The following is a 21,155-nucleotide window of genomic DNA, read 5'->3' as shown; positions in this document are numbered from 1 at the left end:
TAGTTAAATGGGCGAATCAAAGTAGCAATGAGAATACCTGGGAAGATTAAGATGCTTTGGGTTTACGATATCCCAACTTGCAGATCGACTGGGGCCAAAAGAGAAGACGTTCAGTTCGATTTCGCCGAGGTCGTCGAAATGCTGGAGGAGTGACTCTTGATACAGACAAAAATCTGAAGGCCGATCCTGTGGAGGAGAAGAAGCCACCTGGAAATTAAAAGTTGCTAAGATTAGGACATCTGTTAGTCCAAAATATTAATTAAGTCCTTTATGTTTCTTATATTTTCAGCCAATCTGTTAGGCCTAGTTATCACTGTTATTTCCTAACAAAATCTGTTAGAATATTTAGTCTTTTCAGATAAAAGGATCTGATATTCTAAATTGTTTACTTACATATTTTGGAATTGAAGAGCACTAGCTCAGCAACTTTCTTCTCACCTTTTTCTTGGTATCATTTCTTATCTCATCTCCTTCTCTGATTTTCCTTGAAAAACCCTAAATATTCTCTTTGTTGTATCACCAACCAACTAGGAAAAATCTTTTATAAGTAGAATAGTATTGAAACCCCGTCTTCATTTGGTTCTTCCAAATGATCCATGGAGAAAAGAACATCCTATGTGAAGTATGTAGTGAGGACATTACAAATGATCCACCAACTGTTAATCAAGTACTATTTGTTGGGTATCCCTAACAATGAACATGAGACCAAGATCCCAAGGTTGCTAACAATGATAACTGCTGAAACCTAATGGTGATTTCACTACAAATGATCTAGTTTCAGTTTCAGACATTTCTAGGATGAAGGAAGAGTTCAATGTCCTAAAAAAGTTGTAAGCTACAGAAACTAATTTCACTATCCCTGGTCCAGTAGCCTGCCTAATGTATGTCATTGATGTGAGAGGTTCTTTCAAATGGAAACATCTAAAGGCAAGTAGGCTAAAAAGACAGGCTTTTAAGGCAAACTAGATCTTCTACTACCGATTTTCCTGTTCCCCTGTTGCGGACCAATCAAAATGCAGGATTATTATTATATTAATAAATCAAAGTTGGGTTGAAAGAAAGAGAGAGAACCCGGAACCCAGATTCAATTCTGGGTTCAGCACAAACGTCGTTAAACGGAATGTAGAGATACAGTATTGAGTGAAGCATATTTCTCTCCAGGTGCCATGTAAAACAGAATGTGGAGATATAATATTGAGTGAAGCATACTTCTCTCCAGACGCTATATAAAAAGTGAAGCATACTTCAATTCAATTAGTTTATATGCCTAAGGTTCATGTAAAACCTCCAACACATCAATGTAAAGACATTTTAGCGTTCATGTAAAAACATTTATTAATTCATGTATATAAACCCATTGGAGAATGTGGAGAGACTGTTTTCAGTGAAGCATACTTCACTCCAAGCGTTATGTAAAACGGAAGTGAAACATACTTCACTTTAAGCGTCATGTAAAATGGAAGATAAGAATACTTCACTTTAAGCGACATATAAAACAGAAGTGAAACATACTTTGCACCAAGCACCATGTAAAACAGAAGGGAAGCATACTTCACTTCAAGCGCCATGTAAAACAGAAATGAAGCATACTTCTCTCCAGGTGTTATGTAAAACAGAATATAGAGATACAATATTAAGTGAAGCATACTTCTCTCCAGGCGCCATATATAAAGTGAAGCATACTTCACTTCAAGTGACATATAAAACAGAAGTGAAGCATACTTCGCTCCAAGCGCCATGTAAAATGGAAGTGAAGCATACTTCACTTCAAGCATACTCTTAATTTTTTTGTTATAGACGGGGAGCCGGATTCGAATCGCCATGAAAGGAGGTAGAAGCTTGAAGAGAGAGAGATGAATCGGAAGGAAGTTTTTATAATATAAAATGATATTAGGGTTTATATATATATATATTATAAAAGAATTTGCAGCGGGAAAATTTGTTTTATACCTTACTATGTGCGTTTGAAGTGAAGTATGCCTCACTTCCGTTTTACATGGCGCTTGGAGAGAAGTATGCTTCACTTCTGTTTTATATGTCGTTTAAAGTGAAGTATGCTTCACTTCCGTATTATATGGCGCTTGGAGCGAAGTATGCTTCACTTCTGTTTACATGGCACTTAAATGTCTTTACATTGATGTGTTGGAGGTTTACATGAACCTCTAAGCATATAAACTAATTGAAGTGAAGTATGCTTCACTTTTTATATGGCGCCTGAAGAGAAGTATGCTTCACTCAATATTGTATCTCTACATTCTGTTTTACACGGCACTTGGAGAGAAGTATGCTTCACTTTTGTTTTACATGGCGCTTGAAGTGAAGTATGTTTCACTTCCGTTTTACATGGTGCTTGGAGCGAAGTATGCTTCACTTCTGTTTTATATGTCGCTTAAAGTGAAGTATGTTTCACTTCCGTTTTACATGTCGCTTAAAGTGAAGTATGCTTCACTTCCGTTTTACATGGCGCTTGGAGTGAAGTATGTTTCACTAAAAACAGTTTCTCCACATTCTCTAATGGGTTTACATACATGAATGAATAAATGTTTTTACATTAACGCTAAAATGTCTTTACATTGATGTGTTGGAGGTTTTACATGAACCTCTAGGCATATAAACTAATTGAAGTGAAGTATGCTTCACTTCTGTTTTACATGGCGCCTAGAGAGAAGTATGTTTCACTCAATACTGTATCTCTACATTCTGTTTTACATGGCACCTGGATTGAAGTATGCTTCACTCAATACTGTATCTTTACATTCCGTTTAATGACGTTTGTGCTGAACCCAGAATTGAATCTGGGTTCCGGGTTCTCTCTCTTTCTTTCAACCCAACTTTGATTTATTAATATAATAATAATCCTGAATTTTGATTGGTCCGCAACAGGGGAACAGAAAAATCGGTAGCAGAAGATCTGAATTGCTTTTAAGGACCTTCGACTGCTTGAATAAGCTAATAACAGATCTTTTCTGTCTTTCGAGATGCGAAGAGAAGTAAGAAGATCGGCCTATAAACCTGTGACGCCAAGGCGTTCTTCACCCCCCCTTCTCTCACATAAGGGCGGTCGAGGCACTCTGAGACCTCTATCTTTATGGCCGAGACAGGCGATAAGAAGAATCCGAACTACCAAAATCATCTTTCTAAAGTGCCTAACTTTTTACTTTGGTGATTCTAAGTTCAGAGACTTGCGAATGGAACAAAAAATGGGTAGACTCGGCCGTCTTCCGAAATGAGATGCGGCTATGGTAAAAGGAAACTATTATATTATATCCAACAAAATTATAAAAGAATTGCTTATTCAACTACATTATCAAGTAACTTTCAACTTACAGTTTCTTAGGTTCCCCCAAACTAAAGAATTCAAGATATTTTTGCATGAAGCATAACACTCCTGAACAGCGCAGATTATATAATTGTCTTGATTCAATCTCTTTGTCAGCTGGTTATCTCTTGCATTACCACTATCTTTAGCCATGTCCAACGCTATAGGAAGCTAAAAAAGAATAAAATATATATCCTTTGTCTCATATCAGGAAAATAAAAGATTAACAACATATATACATCAAACATTGCAAGCAAGTAAAAAGGGTGGCTCCTGAACAGCGCAGATGATATAATTGTCTTGATTCAATCTCTTTGTCAGCTGGTTATCTCTTGCATTACCACTATCTTTAGCCATGTCCAACGCTATAGGAAGCTACAAAAAGAATAAAATAGATATCCTTTCTCTCATATCAGGAAAATAAAAGATTAACAACATATATACATCAAACATTGCAAGCAAGTAAAAAGGGTGGCCATTGGATGAGATCTAAATCACGATTAGCCGAATGTGGAACAAACAATAGGTTCATTTCACTAGAAACAAACAAAACAGAATAAAACAAAATTAGAAGTCAAATGGAAAAAGAGGATACCAAGCTCAAATTAAACAATTTTCAGTTACCTATTATTTATGAGATCCTCATCTTTGAAGCCAATAATTATTTTGTTCCACAGCTGTGCAAATCTAGCAACCTCTTTTGCTTGATTAATTGGAGGCAACAAAATAAAAATGCTAATAACATAATAATTATAAAAATCCTATTACTGAACCTCATAAACTTTTCCAGTAAGGGTAGCTTTCAATCCCTTCTTAGGCTGCCCAATATTTTCTATGGGAATCAAGCAAGCATTGATCGCACCATTGGAGTTATTATCCATCAATATAAACACACATTGGAGTTATTAAACATAAACGACAGAAATAATAAGAACATTACACAACCCTAAACCCAAACCTTAAACCGACCTCAATAATGGAACGACGAGACGATGATGAGTAGAACTGATGCGGGTTGAAACGGTACGGACGAAGTTTCTCAAAATGATGGTCAAAATTAAAATTTATATACGCTTAAGTGCGATCATTATAGATGTGCGAGAATCGTGTAATGCTCGTATGATATGTGCGAGCATTACATAATTCTCGCATCTGTAATGCTCGTATGATGATGTGCCAGCATTACAATTCTTGCATTTGTAATGTTCGCACATCAACGATGAATATGTTATCGGGGCAAGAACAACATTTTACAAGGAAAAAATACCCTTTTTGCAAGATTTATCAAGCATGGATTTTTTTCGAATTAGACAAATTTCCCATATTCTTTTTCACATTCCTCCCCCGATCATTTCTTTTAGAAATATATATAATATAATATGTAATTAAAACGTTAGACTTCCTATCTCGGGTCGACCCGTTTTCCACGCGAATCATATTGTAGCTTAATCTTGACGAAATTTTCATCTGTTTGTTGGGGAAGCTTCTTCTCCAGTTTCTCCTCCATCAGCAACTAGAGAAAGAGAGGAGAAATGGGAAGTTTATTTTGTTGATTTTTCTGTGTTTTACGGGTGTCTTGGATTTCGTCTGATCTTTCTTAAGCGCAGAAAGTGGAAGGCGAATCCTCATCGGGAGTTGCCATGGGACAAGCCTTCCGCAAGTTGTTTGATACCTTCTTCGGGAATAGCGAGATGAGGGTATCTCTCTCTTTCGTTTGATCTTTGTTATTTTTCCTTTTCTATTCCTTTTACCACTTCATTACTTGTTTTGTTAATTTTAGTACTTAAGTATGTTAAGAGCTTTAGATCTCTTATGATACCCACTATTTCATGTTATAGTTTCTTGTAATTGTGGTTCGATTCGGTGTGTATTGCCTTACTCTCCTTGTGCCGAACACCCTACAATTAGGAACAATTTGTGGGCTTTCTTTTGACTTCATTATGATCGAACAAAGATATTGGCTTACTGATCTTCAACAAAAATTAATACATACCCCCCTTGATCAGTGAAAAATGGGTTTACTGCTTCTGATAATGTATGGTCAAAATGTTTAGAAAGATTTCCGTATCTAGTAGTGTCCTATATATATATATGAACTCCGGTGATCACCTGGTTCAGATTATTGTTATTAGATCCAGATATGTTTTATACTATCTGAATTAAGTGTGGCTATGACACAGTTTCTCTGTAAGTGTTCCATCAACTGCCTCTTCATTTTGAACCAGCCGTAGCATGCCCAGCTAGGCAGCTACTAGTCTGTGGTTATATGTTCCATTTAAAGGATTCATATGTGCCAAAATAAGTTTTTTAACCTTATTATAAGGGAGACATGTTCAAAGTTTTACTACATGCCTGATATCCTTGACAGACTTTCTGCTGTGCTATATTTTATGGGGTCGTTGAGAATTTTGGCTTTCCGTATATATTCCTAAAAAAGAACTTTTTATAGCATGCTTTTTGTTTGATTGCTTGTTATGGCTTTCTATAATTCCTTATTATATTTGGTGTAGGTTGTGATGCTTGGTCTTGATGCTGCTGGTAAAACAACAATATTGTACAAGCTTCATATAGGAGAAGTTTTGTCAACTGTTCCTACAATTGGTATGTTAGGGTCCAAGGATAACTCTACTATCATTTATATGCGTTTGGCTTTGACCTCTTGAGGTTAATCCATGTAGTGTCTTTTCTAGTATATTTGTACACTGCAAAGAGATTTAATAAATGTCCGTTTGTAGAAGAAAGTGAGTCATAGGCTCATAGCTCACAAAGTTGCTAATAGGGTGATTAGCACATGCTAGGATTATCGGAGAGAATTGGGACATCAAAATTTTCATTTATTAGAGTAATAGTTCATTAGGATTATCGGACATACGTTAGTGAACTTGAGAAGGCATATATGACAAATTGACAATGCACCAGAAAGGTATGAGGTTCTCAATTTCATTCTTGTTTCTCCTGGGCTGGTATAGTGTGACGATTAAATGAGAATCGATCCAAACAAGAAGGAGATGAGATAATAGAATGTAAGAACTAAGAAGAGATGTAAAAGGAATGACCTAAGTTCTTAGATGAGAAACTTGGAGAAAACTTACATTGCCGATATGAAATAGATGAGATAATAGTGTTTGTGTTTCAGATACAATTTCAACATAATCTAGCCTAACTATTCTCTACCCATACTCTTAAGTAGTCTCAGTGGGCCTAAACTAATACATAAAATGCGTAAGGCCTTGTGGAATAATAACATGTGACATATACTCATATAGACATGAAGCTAGAAAGGGTCAAGTTGCACAGACTTTTGTTTTATTGTTGGACTTTGACATCTATTGAGCTGGAGACTCTTTTGGTGACATTAGAGTAACACTTGTAATTCCCTTGGCTAGAGGTATTACCCTAGAAAGCTACATTTTATTGAATTAGAATCTAGTTTAGATTGGTTTGGGAAATGATCATGCACAAAGTCTGAGCAATTAAATACTCTTCTTGAAATATTTAAGGAGATGAATTTGGTGTGATAGGTTTTCTGAAGTATTTGATGAGGGCTTGAAATTAAGTACTCTATTGATTAGATAAGTGACAAATAGAACTACCTCACCCTAAAGTATTTAGGCATATGATATGAGTGATGAATAGAAGAGGTCTTGCAACCTGAATAAGGTGGTGACAATATTTTTTGTTTAGCTACTTCATTTTGCTTAATATAGCTTAAGGAAACGATTAAGCAAATTGATATTTATGATGGTATAAACAATCGAATTTTATAGTAACTCTAGAATTAAGATTATTGCAATGTTGACTCATGAAGTAACTACAGAGGATAAAGCAATAGCTGAAAAAGTCAGTAACACTGAACAATAAGCAATAACAGGCCAGATCAGCAACATTTGAGCAGCTAGTGGTGCACATTGACAACAATATAGTTTAATAATTCCATATACTAATTTGGGAAAACTGAATCATTTGTAATGCACATGTCTACTTGATCCGTCATTTAGAAAACAATAGTCATGGAACATAAACATAATAATGTTTGGGAAAAAATAGTTTATAAATAAGTATGTAATAACCCACTAATGTCTCAAGTGGCAAGATTCGATACCTAAGAGACCAAAGGTCACGGATTCAATCCCACTTGGAACGCCCTAAGTTGAAGTAGGAGTCATGACTGCTGGGGTCGTGTTAGCTTCCTAAATTAAAAAAATATATGTAATGGAATCTAAAATTGTTAGAAACTCGAGATTACTTATCTCCAAACTTTATCCAAGCCTCTGAATCTAAAATATCCCCTACTCTTATCTACCGTATCTCTGTGGCAGTTTTTAAACAGGAAGAGGTAAATCCCCTTCTAAAAGTTCAAATGTGCCACCTCAATAGAGGCAGTTATATTGTCTTTACCTTTATCTTCTACTATAGTATAATATAATTACTCCCATTAAATTGTTTATTATGTCTACCCTTAAAAGTCATCTGCAGATAAATATTATCAATTCATCACTATATTAATTGATCTATTTTGACAATAATTCAGATGTGGGTTCATTACATAATCAGTTTCATGGCTCATAATAAATATCATATTCATTTGTTTTGAACCATATCAGTGTTACTACTATGATGATACCACACAATATTACATTTAGTCCATGTATTATATTTTCTTGAGTTTTGCTAGCATGTTTGGGAAACATCTTCAGTAAACTTAAGCTTACTCTCGTTGTATGTTTTATGAAAGACCTACAAATATCCTATGCTTGATTAATTTTACTGACAATATGTAGGCTTCAATGTGGAAAAAGTGCAGTACAAGAATGTCATATTTACTGTGTGGGACGTTGGAGGTCAAGAGAAATTGAGGCCATTGTGGAGGCATTACTTTAATAATACTGATGGATTGGTATGATAGGAGCTTCTGCGGCTCAATCTTGATATCTTCCCCTGTGTGCTATATGTTCCTTATTCTGTTATAGCTACTTTATGGACTTATTATGTTCTAGTGGCTTTGCAGTGATTTCATGAAATAAATTTACTATTTTAAGTAAGTTCTTGACAAAAACATTTAATTTCCAGATATATGTTGTGGACTCATTGGATCGAGAGAGGATTGGTAAAGCAAAGCAAGAGTTTCAGGTTATGTTCTGAATTGTTAATCCCCATAAACTCTTTCAGCGATTAGATTTTGAATCCAATTGAATTGTTCCTCTTGCAGACCATCATCAAAGATCCTTTCATGCTCAACAGTGTTATTTTGGTATTTGCAAACAAGCAGGATATGGTACTTCATTCTTTTTTGTTCTTGTTTATATCATACCTGTCTGGTTCAAAGATATTTTTTCAACTGTCAAACTTCTTCCAATCTTACTGTCGGACAAGGTTTTTCCTCTATAATATATTGAATTATGTACTATTTGAGATCCAATTTCATGTAGTTCTGTTAGAGACTAATGACATAACCATCTGTAAAGTCCCTTGGAGATGTAGTTTGACAAATTCTTACCTTATTACCAGGATCTCAAAGAAAATGACAACAATGTTTCACTCCTACAATACCATATCTGGTGCAAGTAATTAATTACCCATACTTTAAAGGGCGCCCTACTTTAAATGTTATTAAGGGTGTCAAGTGAATTGTTGTATCTGGTTGTCCAGTAGGCTTTGTATCAAGGTGGGTAAAAAATGGTCTAAGCTAATTATGAGTGGAAGTTTTACCATAATTAGTTAGGCTAATTATCTGTGACTGATTAATGACTAATTAGAAAGATATTAGGTAATTCTCAAATCCTTAAATTGAGAATTTTCTATAAACTAATTATTTTTAACAGTTATACACAATCAATTACACATAATTAACCTTGAGTGATTGTGTACACTATCCTCAAGGTAGATGGTATATTCTCAAAACCAAGGCTTAGCTTTAGCTCGGTTAAGATGGGTTGGAACAAAGCGTTTTCATAATTTCTACACTTACCCTCAAGTTGGGTTCTTCATGTTGTACATTCCCAACTTTCCACAGTATCTCAAAGTTAATTCTTGGTTGAGCCTCTTATACCTTGTACTAGAATTATGCATAAATCTTGACTAGAGAAGTATAATTGATAAAATGATAAAAGAATTATATTGAGATGAGGAGTGAAGATTAATGGAGGGAAACCCAAACGGTTAGGGTGACAATAGGCATGAGAGAGAAAATCTCTAATAAGAGAATTCAACTAATTTTTATTTCATAACTACTTCATAACTACCCTTAACAACTAATGTTCTATTTATATTTCATATTAATAACTGCCACTTATCATAACCTAGTATCCTTTCCCGTGTATCATTACCAATGTTCTAAATGGCGGTAAGTGGTGGCGAGACGGTAAGTGACTGCCTACTGTCTCGGGTGCCTAGGCGGTGCCTATGTGGTTGAAATATTTTTACTATATAAGTATAAATAAATTTAAATTTAATACAAATATTCTATAATTATACAAAATTCCAAATTAATATTCATAATCTATCTAATATAGTAATATTTAACAAAAATAAGACTATTGGCATAAGATAAATGAAGAGGAAGGTGAAGAGTCATTTTAAATAAATAATCAATAAATAGAAGGTAAAGAGTCTTTTTTATTAAATTTATATATATTAATATTAGAAATCAATTAATTAAAAATAATAAATAAATAAATAATTATCTGACTGCCTCATATACAGGCGGGGCGGTATAAGACCGCCTACCGCCTAGGCGGCCGCCTCGACCGTCATTTTAAACACTGGTATTACCCTCTCCTTCAATTCATTCGTCTGCGGACGATAGTAAATGAAGGTTCAACTTTAACTCCCAAGCATCTTGGGGTTCTTCTTGGGGCTCTTCGAACCATATAAAGTGCCCAAATTGTTTCCATAGACTATCATGTTTTTCTTCAAATCACACAAATTGTCCCAAAAGATTTCTCAATTGTAGCCTATAAGAACAATTACAAAACTCTGCATCAGGGGGTTTTTCTAACTACACAAACTGTCCCAAAAGATTTCTTAATTGTAACCCATAAAAACAATTACAAAACTCTGCATCAGGTGATTCTTCAAACCACAAAATCAAGATTCGGTCTTCAAGACTCTCAAATGCATCAATTGTCAAAGTGAATTGAGTTATGCCTCGGTCAACTTGATCACGATTGTATGTATCAACGTATGTCGATTGCACTTTTTGTTCGTTAATCACCATTAGTGGCATCTCGTTTCCCAAGACTAATTTTGGGATTTACAAAGAAATAACCGACAATTTTGCATTACCGCATATCTCTTTTTCAAACCCAAAATCGTCGCATTTTGTCTCGTATTCTTCTTGAGTTTTCGCTTTTTCAAACCCAACAAGGAGCAGAAGATTGAGGTGAGACTATACGAAGTTACAACGGGAGGATAACTGGCGATATGAGAATAGAGAAGAAGGTGACCAATGCAGAACGGAAGCTTTTGAGTCATAACTAGAAGATCTGATACATTTAGGATTTCAGTAAGAAAATATACATTCTCAATTTTATCACCTGTTGAATAGTAAGAACTATAAACTATCAGCTCAATTTAGGAATTTGAGAATAGCCTAATGTCTTCCTAATATAACTCACTAATCAATCACACATAATTAGCCTAGATAAACTAATTAAAGGTAATCTTTTATACATTTAATTACACCTAAATTGTGTTATAACTTGTTTGTATGCAAATAAATGATTGTAGTTTATTTATCAATTTAGCATATTTGATTTAAAGAAGTTGGGCTGTTGTTTTTGTTTTAGAAAGGAGCAATGACACCCATGGAAGTGTGTGAAGGACTTGGGCTGTATGACCTCAAGAACAGGAGATGGCATATACAAGGGACATGTGCTCATAAAGGAGATGGCCTATATGAAGGGCTGGACTGGCTTTCTAGCACTCTCAAGGAGATTAGGGCTGCTGGATATTCTTCAGTAGGACCCTCATCATTTTAATGAACAAGGTTCAATTTCTCTTGTTACAACCCGAGGGCTTGATGGATGTGGATTATTTGGATATAATCCAAATAAACCACCCTCTTGTCTTCAACGACTTCATAATATCGTTACTTTAAAATTTATAACATTTTAAAATATTAAATACAAATGATATTTTAGTTACTTAACCCCAAATGCAATTCACTTCTTCATCAAAACAAATTTATTTCCGATAAAACAAGCTCCAACCAGCCCACCTTTAGTAATCTTGTACAACTGTTATTTAATGTCAATAAATCATTGGATTTTGTCATTTAGCTCATCATCTGACTTTCAGTTACAGGACTAGTGTATGCTGATTGTTTTGAAGACGACTCTGCATCAACCCAGCCCGCTGATGGAAGCCTTGAAAACTAACTAGGTTCTACATGTAAAAATGTGAACTTCAGCTTGTACCTGTTTTTTTCTGACTTGATCTTTTGAGCTTTTACTTCTATTGTATAATATACTTAATATCCAAGGGACCCTGTCACCAAGAATGAGTTACTGCTTCTGAAGATGTAATTAACCAATTATCCTTTGGTGAACACAATCACCCTCCCATCTGCCTGCCTCTTTCTCCAATATTTTATTATTGCCATCATATATTTTTCATTTGCTTCTATTTTCTATCTTTTTTTAACTTGCTTGTTTGTTATCTTCCATAGCATGAACTAGCTAGATTGTTAAAGTAATTATAAATTAAGTTGAAGTCTTGTTCTTTCTTCTTTAGGATATATGTATAACAATTCTTACAGATTTTTGAGCTTCAATCATTGAGAATGGATGATGTTTGATAAATTTTAATTCTTCAGATATAGTTTATTTGTGTTGTGTTTTTGAATTGCTAGATAATACTATCATGAAAATTCTTCCTTTCATTATTCAAATCTGTACAGCTAAAGTGTTAGGCAATTGATCAGGAGAATGGTGTCTCGCACCGAGCCATGTATTTTTTCTTCTCATGCTTGCATTATTTATAAAAAATTGAACATAGGGTGATGGATGCTGTAAAGTTTCTATTGTTGATCGAGTGCTCTGATGGACGGCGATATGGCATCAAATAATGGTCGATAGCCTCGACTCTCCAAAAAATCCAAAAAAAATGTGTATGGATAAGCCAAAAAAAATAAATGCAGATTATAATTAACATTGTAACATTAATATACTTAGAATTGATAAGAATTAAACAAAAAAAAGTAATATATACTTTACTATTATAGTTATTCTCATTTGTCCTTCTTTGCTTTGAGCCTGACCCGTTAATATATGCTTAGGATTATAAGAAATTCAAATAAAAAGGAAAATATAATAATAATGAAGAAAGAGCAGCAATATGTACCTATTTACATTTTTAATTCGGCCGTTCTATTTCAAATGATCAGACCTTGTGGCCTAAACTTTTATTCATTTTATTTATAAAAATGGTTTCTCCAAGGTCCAAGGTCCAAGGCCTCAAACTAAAAAGATAAAAGTTACTCTCTGCCCATGAACAAAAATCTTGATGGAAATGACTGTTGGTCTTAGTTATTGAAGACAAAGAAAAACGTGTTTCAATGGAAATTATTAGAAAACAAAACCCCCAAGTTTATTGGGCAAATTTTGATTGGTGTAAATATTCTATCTCAATGTATCAACGGGTCGGCTCTAATTTTAAATTTTAACATTTTCCTATGATATTTTCAAGTTTGGTTCATTCTGAACACCAGCGTAACAGGTACACACCTTTTTTAAATAATTTTGTATAATTATTTAAAACTCATTTTTAATTAAGACCCTAGACTACTAATTAAAAGTAATGAATGTTATAATTAGATTTATAAAAGTCAAACTTTATTTATTTTAAAAGAGTTTTAAAAAACCGTCTTTAGGCAGGACGGATGACATAACACGAAAGCTCTTTCCTGAGCATAAACAGACAACGGACAACTTATTTTAAAAAAACTATGGTATAAATACGTTTTTACGCATATCATTTTATTGATTTTCATAAAATATATTAACGACTTTGATTTTCAAATAAATCATCTTTAAATTGGTTATGTTTAATTAATTTAAATCGGGTTCAGGTTAAATTGTTATTTAGCTCCCCAGATTATTTAAAATTTGAACAAAGGATTACCTATTTTTACATAATTAATTTCTTACGGTACCAGGTAATTTCAAAAAATTTTAAAAACTAAATATTTTTATTTTAAAAGATGACTCACACGTAAACCAAGGTTGAAATGCATTGAACCTCGATACTCCCCGCGATAGTCCCTCCATATTGCCACACATCTCTTGACGCGTGCTAAGCTATGGAACGAGACATAAATCTGTGGGGGTATACACATATTATTTTTTATTAAATGAGCTTCCCTAGGGTATGAGTTGCCATATCCCGTGGGCTTGCTGGGCTTACCCTAGGGCCGACCCTGATGACGGCGATCGAGGAGGAATGCACATGAATAATATCAGTTTGAAGGCATTAAGTTTAAAATAAATCCTAAACAAGCTCCTATCAAAATTTTTTTATTAAAATATTCTAAAATTATTTTGAAATCAATTTCTCTTTTTTTAGATTTTTAGAAAATGGTTTAGAATTCCAAAATTATAATAATAATTTTAAAATTTTAAAAATAGAACTGAACAAGCCCTCTAACCGGTGTTCTCAGTCTTGGGTGCGATTTCCATCGGTCCGAGGTTAAAACCATTGATCTTGGGTCGGACCCCTTTAGTCGAAGTGTGGGGATTCTCGATCGGGGTGTTGAAGAGCCTCGATCGGATGCGGAAGTTGTCGGTCCCAAGTGTAGGTGCCTCTTAGTCGGGTGTGGGAATCCTCGGTCGGGTGCGGAAATCCTCGGTCCTAGTCTAGTCTTAGGCTAACTTTCCTTATTCCTTGATATGAAGAACACTTAGTCATGGGTTAGTCTCGGACTAACTTTCTTTGATCCAGGGTGCAAAGGACTCTTGCTCCCGGGTTAGCCTTGGGCTAATTTTATCGGTCCTGGGTGTGAAGGACTCTCGGTCCTAGATAGACTTGGGCTAGGTTTCTCGATCCTCAAGAACATCAAATTGTTTTGATGATTTAGTTTGAGGCCCATATCCTTTGATCCAAGGGCGGGAAGCTTCATATAGTTCTCATGATAATTTATAACATCGTCTAAGTGTGTCATTTAATCGGGATGAAGTTCCATTCAATCCAAACAGTTTTTTTACAAAAAAAAAGTTTTTAATTTTTAGGCTTTAATAAAGTGTAAGGATCTTGTCAATAGTTTCATATGACTAAATGAAACCAAAAATAGAAGCTTTCTTCTTCGGAGACCGCTACGTGGTCAAAAGTTTTCCCAAGAGCTTTATTGACTATTATCGACATGGATTGAAATGGTTCAAATAGGTTTCTAATATCATTAGAAACATGCTGGGCAACTTTCTAGGTTGTTGTTCTTGAGAAATAACTCAAAATTAGAAACTCGATTTTGAAAATTTTCAATTTCAAATTCAAATTTGGGGTTTTCTGATTTAAGTTGATTCATTAGATTTTGCTTCAACAAAAAGTTTATAAATGACCATAGGATCGATTCTCAACAAGAAATCAGATAATAAGCCAGTATATTAAATTGACAAAACTAAAGTATAAAAACTTAAATTCAAACTAGTAATTTGAATTATAGTGTAATTGAAAACTTACTTAGTGTTGGAGAACACTCCTTAACTCTTAGGGAAGTTTCTTGAATGTCTGAATAAGAGTTTTTATAACCTTACATGAAAATTCTAAATTTTTAGAAAATCTTAAAGAGCTTGAATGATAGATTTATTTCGGGGTTGATTGAGGCTTCAAAGTGAATCTCTTGCATTCGGTTTGCCTAGAGGGGGGCTATTTATAGATTTTTAATGTCGGTTCATCGACCAAGTGGATCGGATTTGGTCAAACAGTCATTGATGGTATTTTGGCTGTTCTTCAGGCAATTATCGGTATAGGCTACAATGATGCCTCTAAGTACATGAGAAATAATCACTGAAGTAGGGTGATCATTTCCTTTTGAACGGAGTCAAAATATGGAGAAACGATAAAGTTCCATCTTTGAAATATTAAAGATGGAAGTTTGATCTTATCTGGATCATCGCCGCGAGGAAGAAGACAAACCAGGTGAAACGTCTGACGCTCTATTTGAAGGAAATGTGTCATTTAATTTAATGTGCAATAACTAAACCTGGATAGGACAATTAACGGTAATAATTTAATCCGATTATGTTAGGAGTCGTAGTGTTTTGCTAGAAACCAACTACGATTAATGAGGTTAAACCCATAGCTATTATAATTGGGTCCTATGAGGTCACACACTTAAAGTTGGCAGAATAGATTAATGGGAATGAAATCCAATTATGAATAATATATTAGATATTATTAATAATTAGAAATAATATTTTATTTATGAAATAATTAACTATGGTAAATTGATTATGGAAACATGATAGAAATAATATTTTATTTATGAAATAAAATAATATTTTATTTATGAAATAAAATAATTAATCATGGTAAATTGATTATTGAAACATGATAGAAATAATATTTTATTTATGAAATAAAATATTTATCATGAATGTTAATTCCAAAACGAAGGAATGCCAAAAGATGGTCTTTTGGTTTTCTCTTGCCCTGACTCCCTAATTTAATAGCTTAAATAGGGATCTGGGAGAGAGAGAAACAGTAATCGAAACCTCATTCTTTTCCCATAAGCAATTAGATTGCTTCTGTTGTTCTTTCGTCCTAACAGTCGAAGTCAACTGAATTTTGACGAGCTCGTGTGGACCAACTAGAGGAGCAACACGTGTGACTCTCATCCTTTATACTACAAGATATACCGAATTCACGCATCAAAGGTATCACATTTTCGATAATGCTTTTAATCGTTAAATGCATGAACATCTTGAATAGATGTTAAGATATGATCTTATTTTCCGCAACATACATCTAATGAATTTCAACAATGGTATCAGAGCCAGGTTTTAGCATAAACCGATTGAATAAATAAATCGTTAATTTTGATACAATAATTTCTGAAGATCTTGTTAGTCTTCTAGTTTGCTAGAAAATTTTACATGAATAAACGTAAAATTAAAATAAATATTTTAAGATTAGATAATATAAATATTTGAATAAAATAAATATGATTTATGTTACTATTTCTTAAGAGTTAAGAAATATTAAAGATTAAAATAAATATGATTTATTTAATAATTTTTTTTAGCAATTGTCTTACAATTTATTTTATAATTAGATTATAATATATAATTTTAATTCAATTTATGAACTTCAAGTTCAAGGATGGAGATCCATGAAAGTTTTTTTTTAAATAAAATACAACAAAATATTAGTTCCTAAATAATATTTGGGAAATGCCTTTCCGTGTCATAACCCATGCAGTTTATGGTTTTTTGGTTGAATGGATTTCACAAAAGCGATGATGTACTTCCTCAATCTTATACTCATGAGGGTGAATCTATACGGAGATTCATAAACCTTGATACGATTGTACCCAACAAGAGACCAAAAGAAAGTTTTAGATCTTGAGACATAAAGATGATTCTAACATTGGATGTGAATTATCAACCAAGAGTTATAAAAGAATGTTTATAATTAATACATTGTTACTTACCTTAAACACACAAGTCCTAAGGTAGTGCAAAAGTACGTTGGGCTTGTATGTGATGGGATTTTGGAATCATTTTATTCATAAGGAACAATTATAACTTGAATAAAATGCGCAATCGTATATATTAAATTGTTTAATCATAGATATTTATAATTTTTTTTTGTCTTATTTGCATATCTATCACATAATGTAGATAATGGCAAACGATAATTTTAAGTTCTCTCTACGCTCAATTGTTGAGAAAAACAAGCTCAATGGAATGAACTTCCTTGATTAGGAAAGGAATCTGAGGGACGCCCTTGCAACCCCTATCCCAATGGTGACAGAAACCTCATCTGATGAGGAGAAGGCAAACACAATTCGGTTGAAAAACGAAGCATTGTCTGTCACTTGCTTAATTCTTGCAGCAATGGAACCTGAAAAACGATTAATGAGGTGGCTATAGATACTTCATCACATTTATTGATGACATGATATGTTTACCTCATGTCACATAAATAGGAGTCCATTGAAAAATTCAAAGAATTTCAAAATGAAGTAGATACTCAATGTGACAAGAAAATAAAAGCACTTCGATCTGATCGTGGTGGTGAGTATTTGAGCCACGAATTTGATCATCATTTAAAAGACGGTGGTATTGTAACACAGTTGTCAACCCTATGAACACCACAGCTTAATTTAATGGTGTGTCTTAAAGGAGAAATAGGACTTTGTTAGACATGGTTCGATCAATGATGAGTTTTGTTAGTCTTCCGATATCCTTCTAGGGATATTCCCTCACTACCGCTGTACTAACACTAAATAGTACTCCATCAAAAAATGTAAATAAAACTCTATATGAGATATGGACTGGAAAAGTTCCAAAGCTATCTTTTTTGAAAATATGGGGATGCGAAGCTTATGTAAAACGTTTACAAACAGATAAACTTGCCCCAAAATCAAATAAATTATTCTTTATAGGATATCCAAAAGGGAGTTTTGGATATTACTTCTACAATCCAAATGAGAAAAAGGTTTTTGTTGCAAGGGATAATGTCTTTTTGGAAAGAGAGTTTCTTTCCAACAAGTCAAGTGGGAGAAATATTCATCTTGAAATAGTTCAAGATGATGAACAACAATAAATTCAACAACAAGATGATTCTGATAATATGATTACTTTTGATGGCCTAGGGCCTCAGATCATCCAAGAACCAGAACAAGAGGATTTGCAAATTGTTGTGGATCACATTTCGGATTCAATTGTTGAACAAGTTGAACCCAATCGTAGACCGAAAAGGCCAAAGGTTATGCCAAGACGTTCCATGATTTTATCTTAAATGTAAGTCTTGATGTTCTTATGTTAGAACATAACGAGCCTTCTACCTATAATCAAGCATTGATGGGTCCAAACTCCAATAAATGGCTTGAAGCCATGAGGTCCGAAATAGATTCAATGTTTGAAAATCAAGTATGAGACATGATAGATTTTCCAAATGGGGTTAAACCCATAGGAAGCAAATGGATTTTCAAACTTAAAAATGACAAAAATGGAAATTTATCTATTTACAAGGCAAGATTAGTTGCAAAAGGTTTTAGACAAATTCATGGTATTGACTATGATGAGACATTTTCACCGGTTGTTATGATTAGATCCATTAGGATAATCCTAGCTATTGCTACATATTATGACTATGAGATATGGAAAATGGAGGTCAAAACAGCTTTTCTAAATGGTTTTTTAGAAGAGGATGTGTACATGACACAACCTGAAGGTTTTGAAGATCCAAAACATGTTGGGAAAATATGCAAGCTTAAGAAGTCTATTTATGGACTTAAGCAAGTATCCAGGAGTTGGAACTTTCAATTTGATGAAAAGATCAAAGAATTTGAATTCATTAGATGCTAAGAAGATCTTTGTGTTTACAAGAAGTTCAGTGGGAGTAAAGTAGCATTCTTAGTTTTGTATGTGGATGACATACTACTTATTGGGAATGACATTCCGATATTAGAGTCCGTTAAAGAATGGCTGAAGAAATATTTCTCAATGAAAGACTTAGGAAATGCCGAGTACATACTTGGAATCAAGATCTATAGAGATAGATCTAAAAGGCTACTTAGATTAAGTCAAGGAACTTATATTGATAAGATTATAAGAAAGGGTTTTTACCCATTCAACATGGTGTATATCTTAGCAAGACGCAATGTCCTAATACACCTGCTGAGCTTGAGAAAATGACCAAGATTCCATATGCTTCTGCTATAGGATCTATCATGTATGACATGATATGTACACGTCCAGATGTTGCATATGCTTTGAGCATGTGCAGCATATACCAATCAAATCCTAGAGAAGTACACTGGAGTGCAACTAAGAATATCCTAAAGTACTTAAAAAGGACCAAGGATGATTTCTTAGTATATGGGGGAGATGAGAAATTAATTGTGCAAGGCTACACTGATGCGAGCTTTCAGACTGACCGGGATGGCTTTGAGTCACATTCGGGTTATGTCTTTATCCTTAATGGAGGAGCTGTGAGCTGGAAAAGCTCTAAGTAGGATACGGTAGTAGATTCCACAACAGAAGCTGAGTACATTGCTACTAGTGAAGCAGCAAAGGAGGCCGTTTGGATAAGGAAGTTCCTTGATGAACTCAGTGTTGTTCATAGCATTTCAAGGCCTATTGACATTTATTGTGACAACAATGGTGCCATAGCCCAGACAAAGAAACCGAGTTCGAGCTCCAAATCCAGACACGTTATGAGGAAATATCACCTTATTCGCCACATCATCAATATGGGTGATCTTAAGATGTGTAAGGTGCATACTGATAACAACATTGTAGATCCATTGACTAAACCTATGTCTAGAACCAAGCATGAAAGTCACACTAGGGCTAAGGGTCTCAAACACATTGGAGAATGGTTTTGATTTTGCTTTTGTACTAATTGAGCTTTTATAAGTGTTTGACACTAGTTCTATGTTTGACTTAATAATTTTATGATATATGATATTTAATTCTTATTTATATATTGTTCTAATCAATATTTAATAATATGTCTAAATAATTCATTATTAACAAATGAGATCACCTTAAGTGTTCTGGTGAATGAAACCTCATTAAGCGAAATTAAGTTTTGAATTATTAAAAGTCTATAGTTCGAAATCATCAAATGTACATAGATGATTTTATATGTAACTATATTGTAAGTTGACTGATAGTGCCAGGTTTCATGGGCTATAGGGACATGAAGATGTCTAGTCATTTACATATATGTGTATGGATGATACATGTAAGACTGACCGGCTTAAGAATCTTCAAAATTTGTAGAATTTTAAGTAAAACCATGTTTAGTAGATTCCTCATACATGAGTATGTTATGGTCTCTCTTGATAATTGATATTTCTTTGACACTGTTAAACACTTCCGTAAAAGGGAGTTATAAAAACAATTGTTGGATTGCTAAAAATTGAGTGGGAGCGATAGTCATACAAGACTGAATAAGTCCTCCTACTTCGTGTATAACATGATACATTGGAAAGGAATGGTGTCTTGGCCACTTAAAAGGTAAGAACTGAAAATGCATGGCCATGCTCGGATAAATTACTTGAATCCAGTGGGGGGCCTTGGGGGGTCCGGGCCTCCCCCAACCAGGGTAAAAATGTTAAGATATTATATATATATATATATATATATATATATATATATATATATATATATATATATATATATATATATATATATATATATATATATATATATATATATATTTACCAAATAAGGCTTTGTCCTCTAGTTTTAGAGTTGAAATGTATAATGGAGGTCAGGTGATTTAATGAGTCTAATGTTACTGATCAAATATACATGGTTAGAGTATAGCATATCAAAAGATGCATCATTTTGTTTTTGGTGTTATCTTTTCAAACATTTAAATAGAAAAAACGTAAATAATATATTTATAGAAGATGTGTACAAAAATTAGAAAAGGGTAGTAGCGGACCAGAAATGTTTTCTCTACCTTAAAACGTAGATTTTATTATATTTAAGCTACACTCAACAAATTACATCACTTTTGAATATTGTTATAAAATTTTTAATTTTTTAAATATTTATTAACATTTAATATTTATTTAATTTTATATTATTTATTAATTAATTTTCTATTAATAACTCTGAAATAATTTAATAAGAATTAACTTTAAAAGAAAAAGTCACTC

The 21,155-nt window shown here is 33.6% G+C and overlaps 1 protein-coding gene across 2 annotated transcripts; it reads left to right on the top strand.

Annotated features, from left to right (window-relative positions):
* The first annotated feature begins 4,786 nt into the window (after nt 1-4,786).
* On the top strand, nt 4,787-11,944 carry LOC124936004 (ADP-ribosylation factor 1-like 2). 2 transcript variants are annotated; one of them, XM_047476455.1, is made up of 7 exons: nt 4,787-5,016; nt 5,830-5,920; nt 8,101-8,216; nt 8,390-8,449; nt 8,529-8,594; nt 11,107-11,306; nt 11,624-11,944. In XM_047476455.1, exons 1-6 carry the CDS (start codon nt 4,960-4,962, stop codon nt 11,296-11,298), a joined length of 582 nt encoding a protein of 193 aa, XP_047332411.1. In that variant the 5' UTR covers nt 4,787-4,959; the 3' UTR covers nt 11,299-11,306; nt 11,624-11,944. The 2 variants fall into 2 exon arrangements, with proteins under 2 accessions (XP_047332411.1, XP_047332410.1); XM_047476454.1 differs by having other exon boundaries at nt 11,618-11,944.
* The last annotated feature ends 9,211 nt before the right edge of the window (nt 11,945-21,155 follow it).

Source organism: Impatiens glandulifera, chromosome 4, assembly GCF_907164915.1.
Source record: "Impatiens glandulifera chromosome 4, dImpGla2.1, whole genome shotgun sequence".
Classification (NCBI taxonomy): domain Eukaryota; kingdom Viridiplantae; phylum Streptophyta; class Magnoliopsida; order Ericales; family Balsaminaceae; genus Impatiens; species Impatiens glandulifera.
Note: the sequence above shows the minus strand (reverse complement) of the source record. Positions and strands in the feature narration are given on the sequence as shown.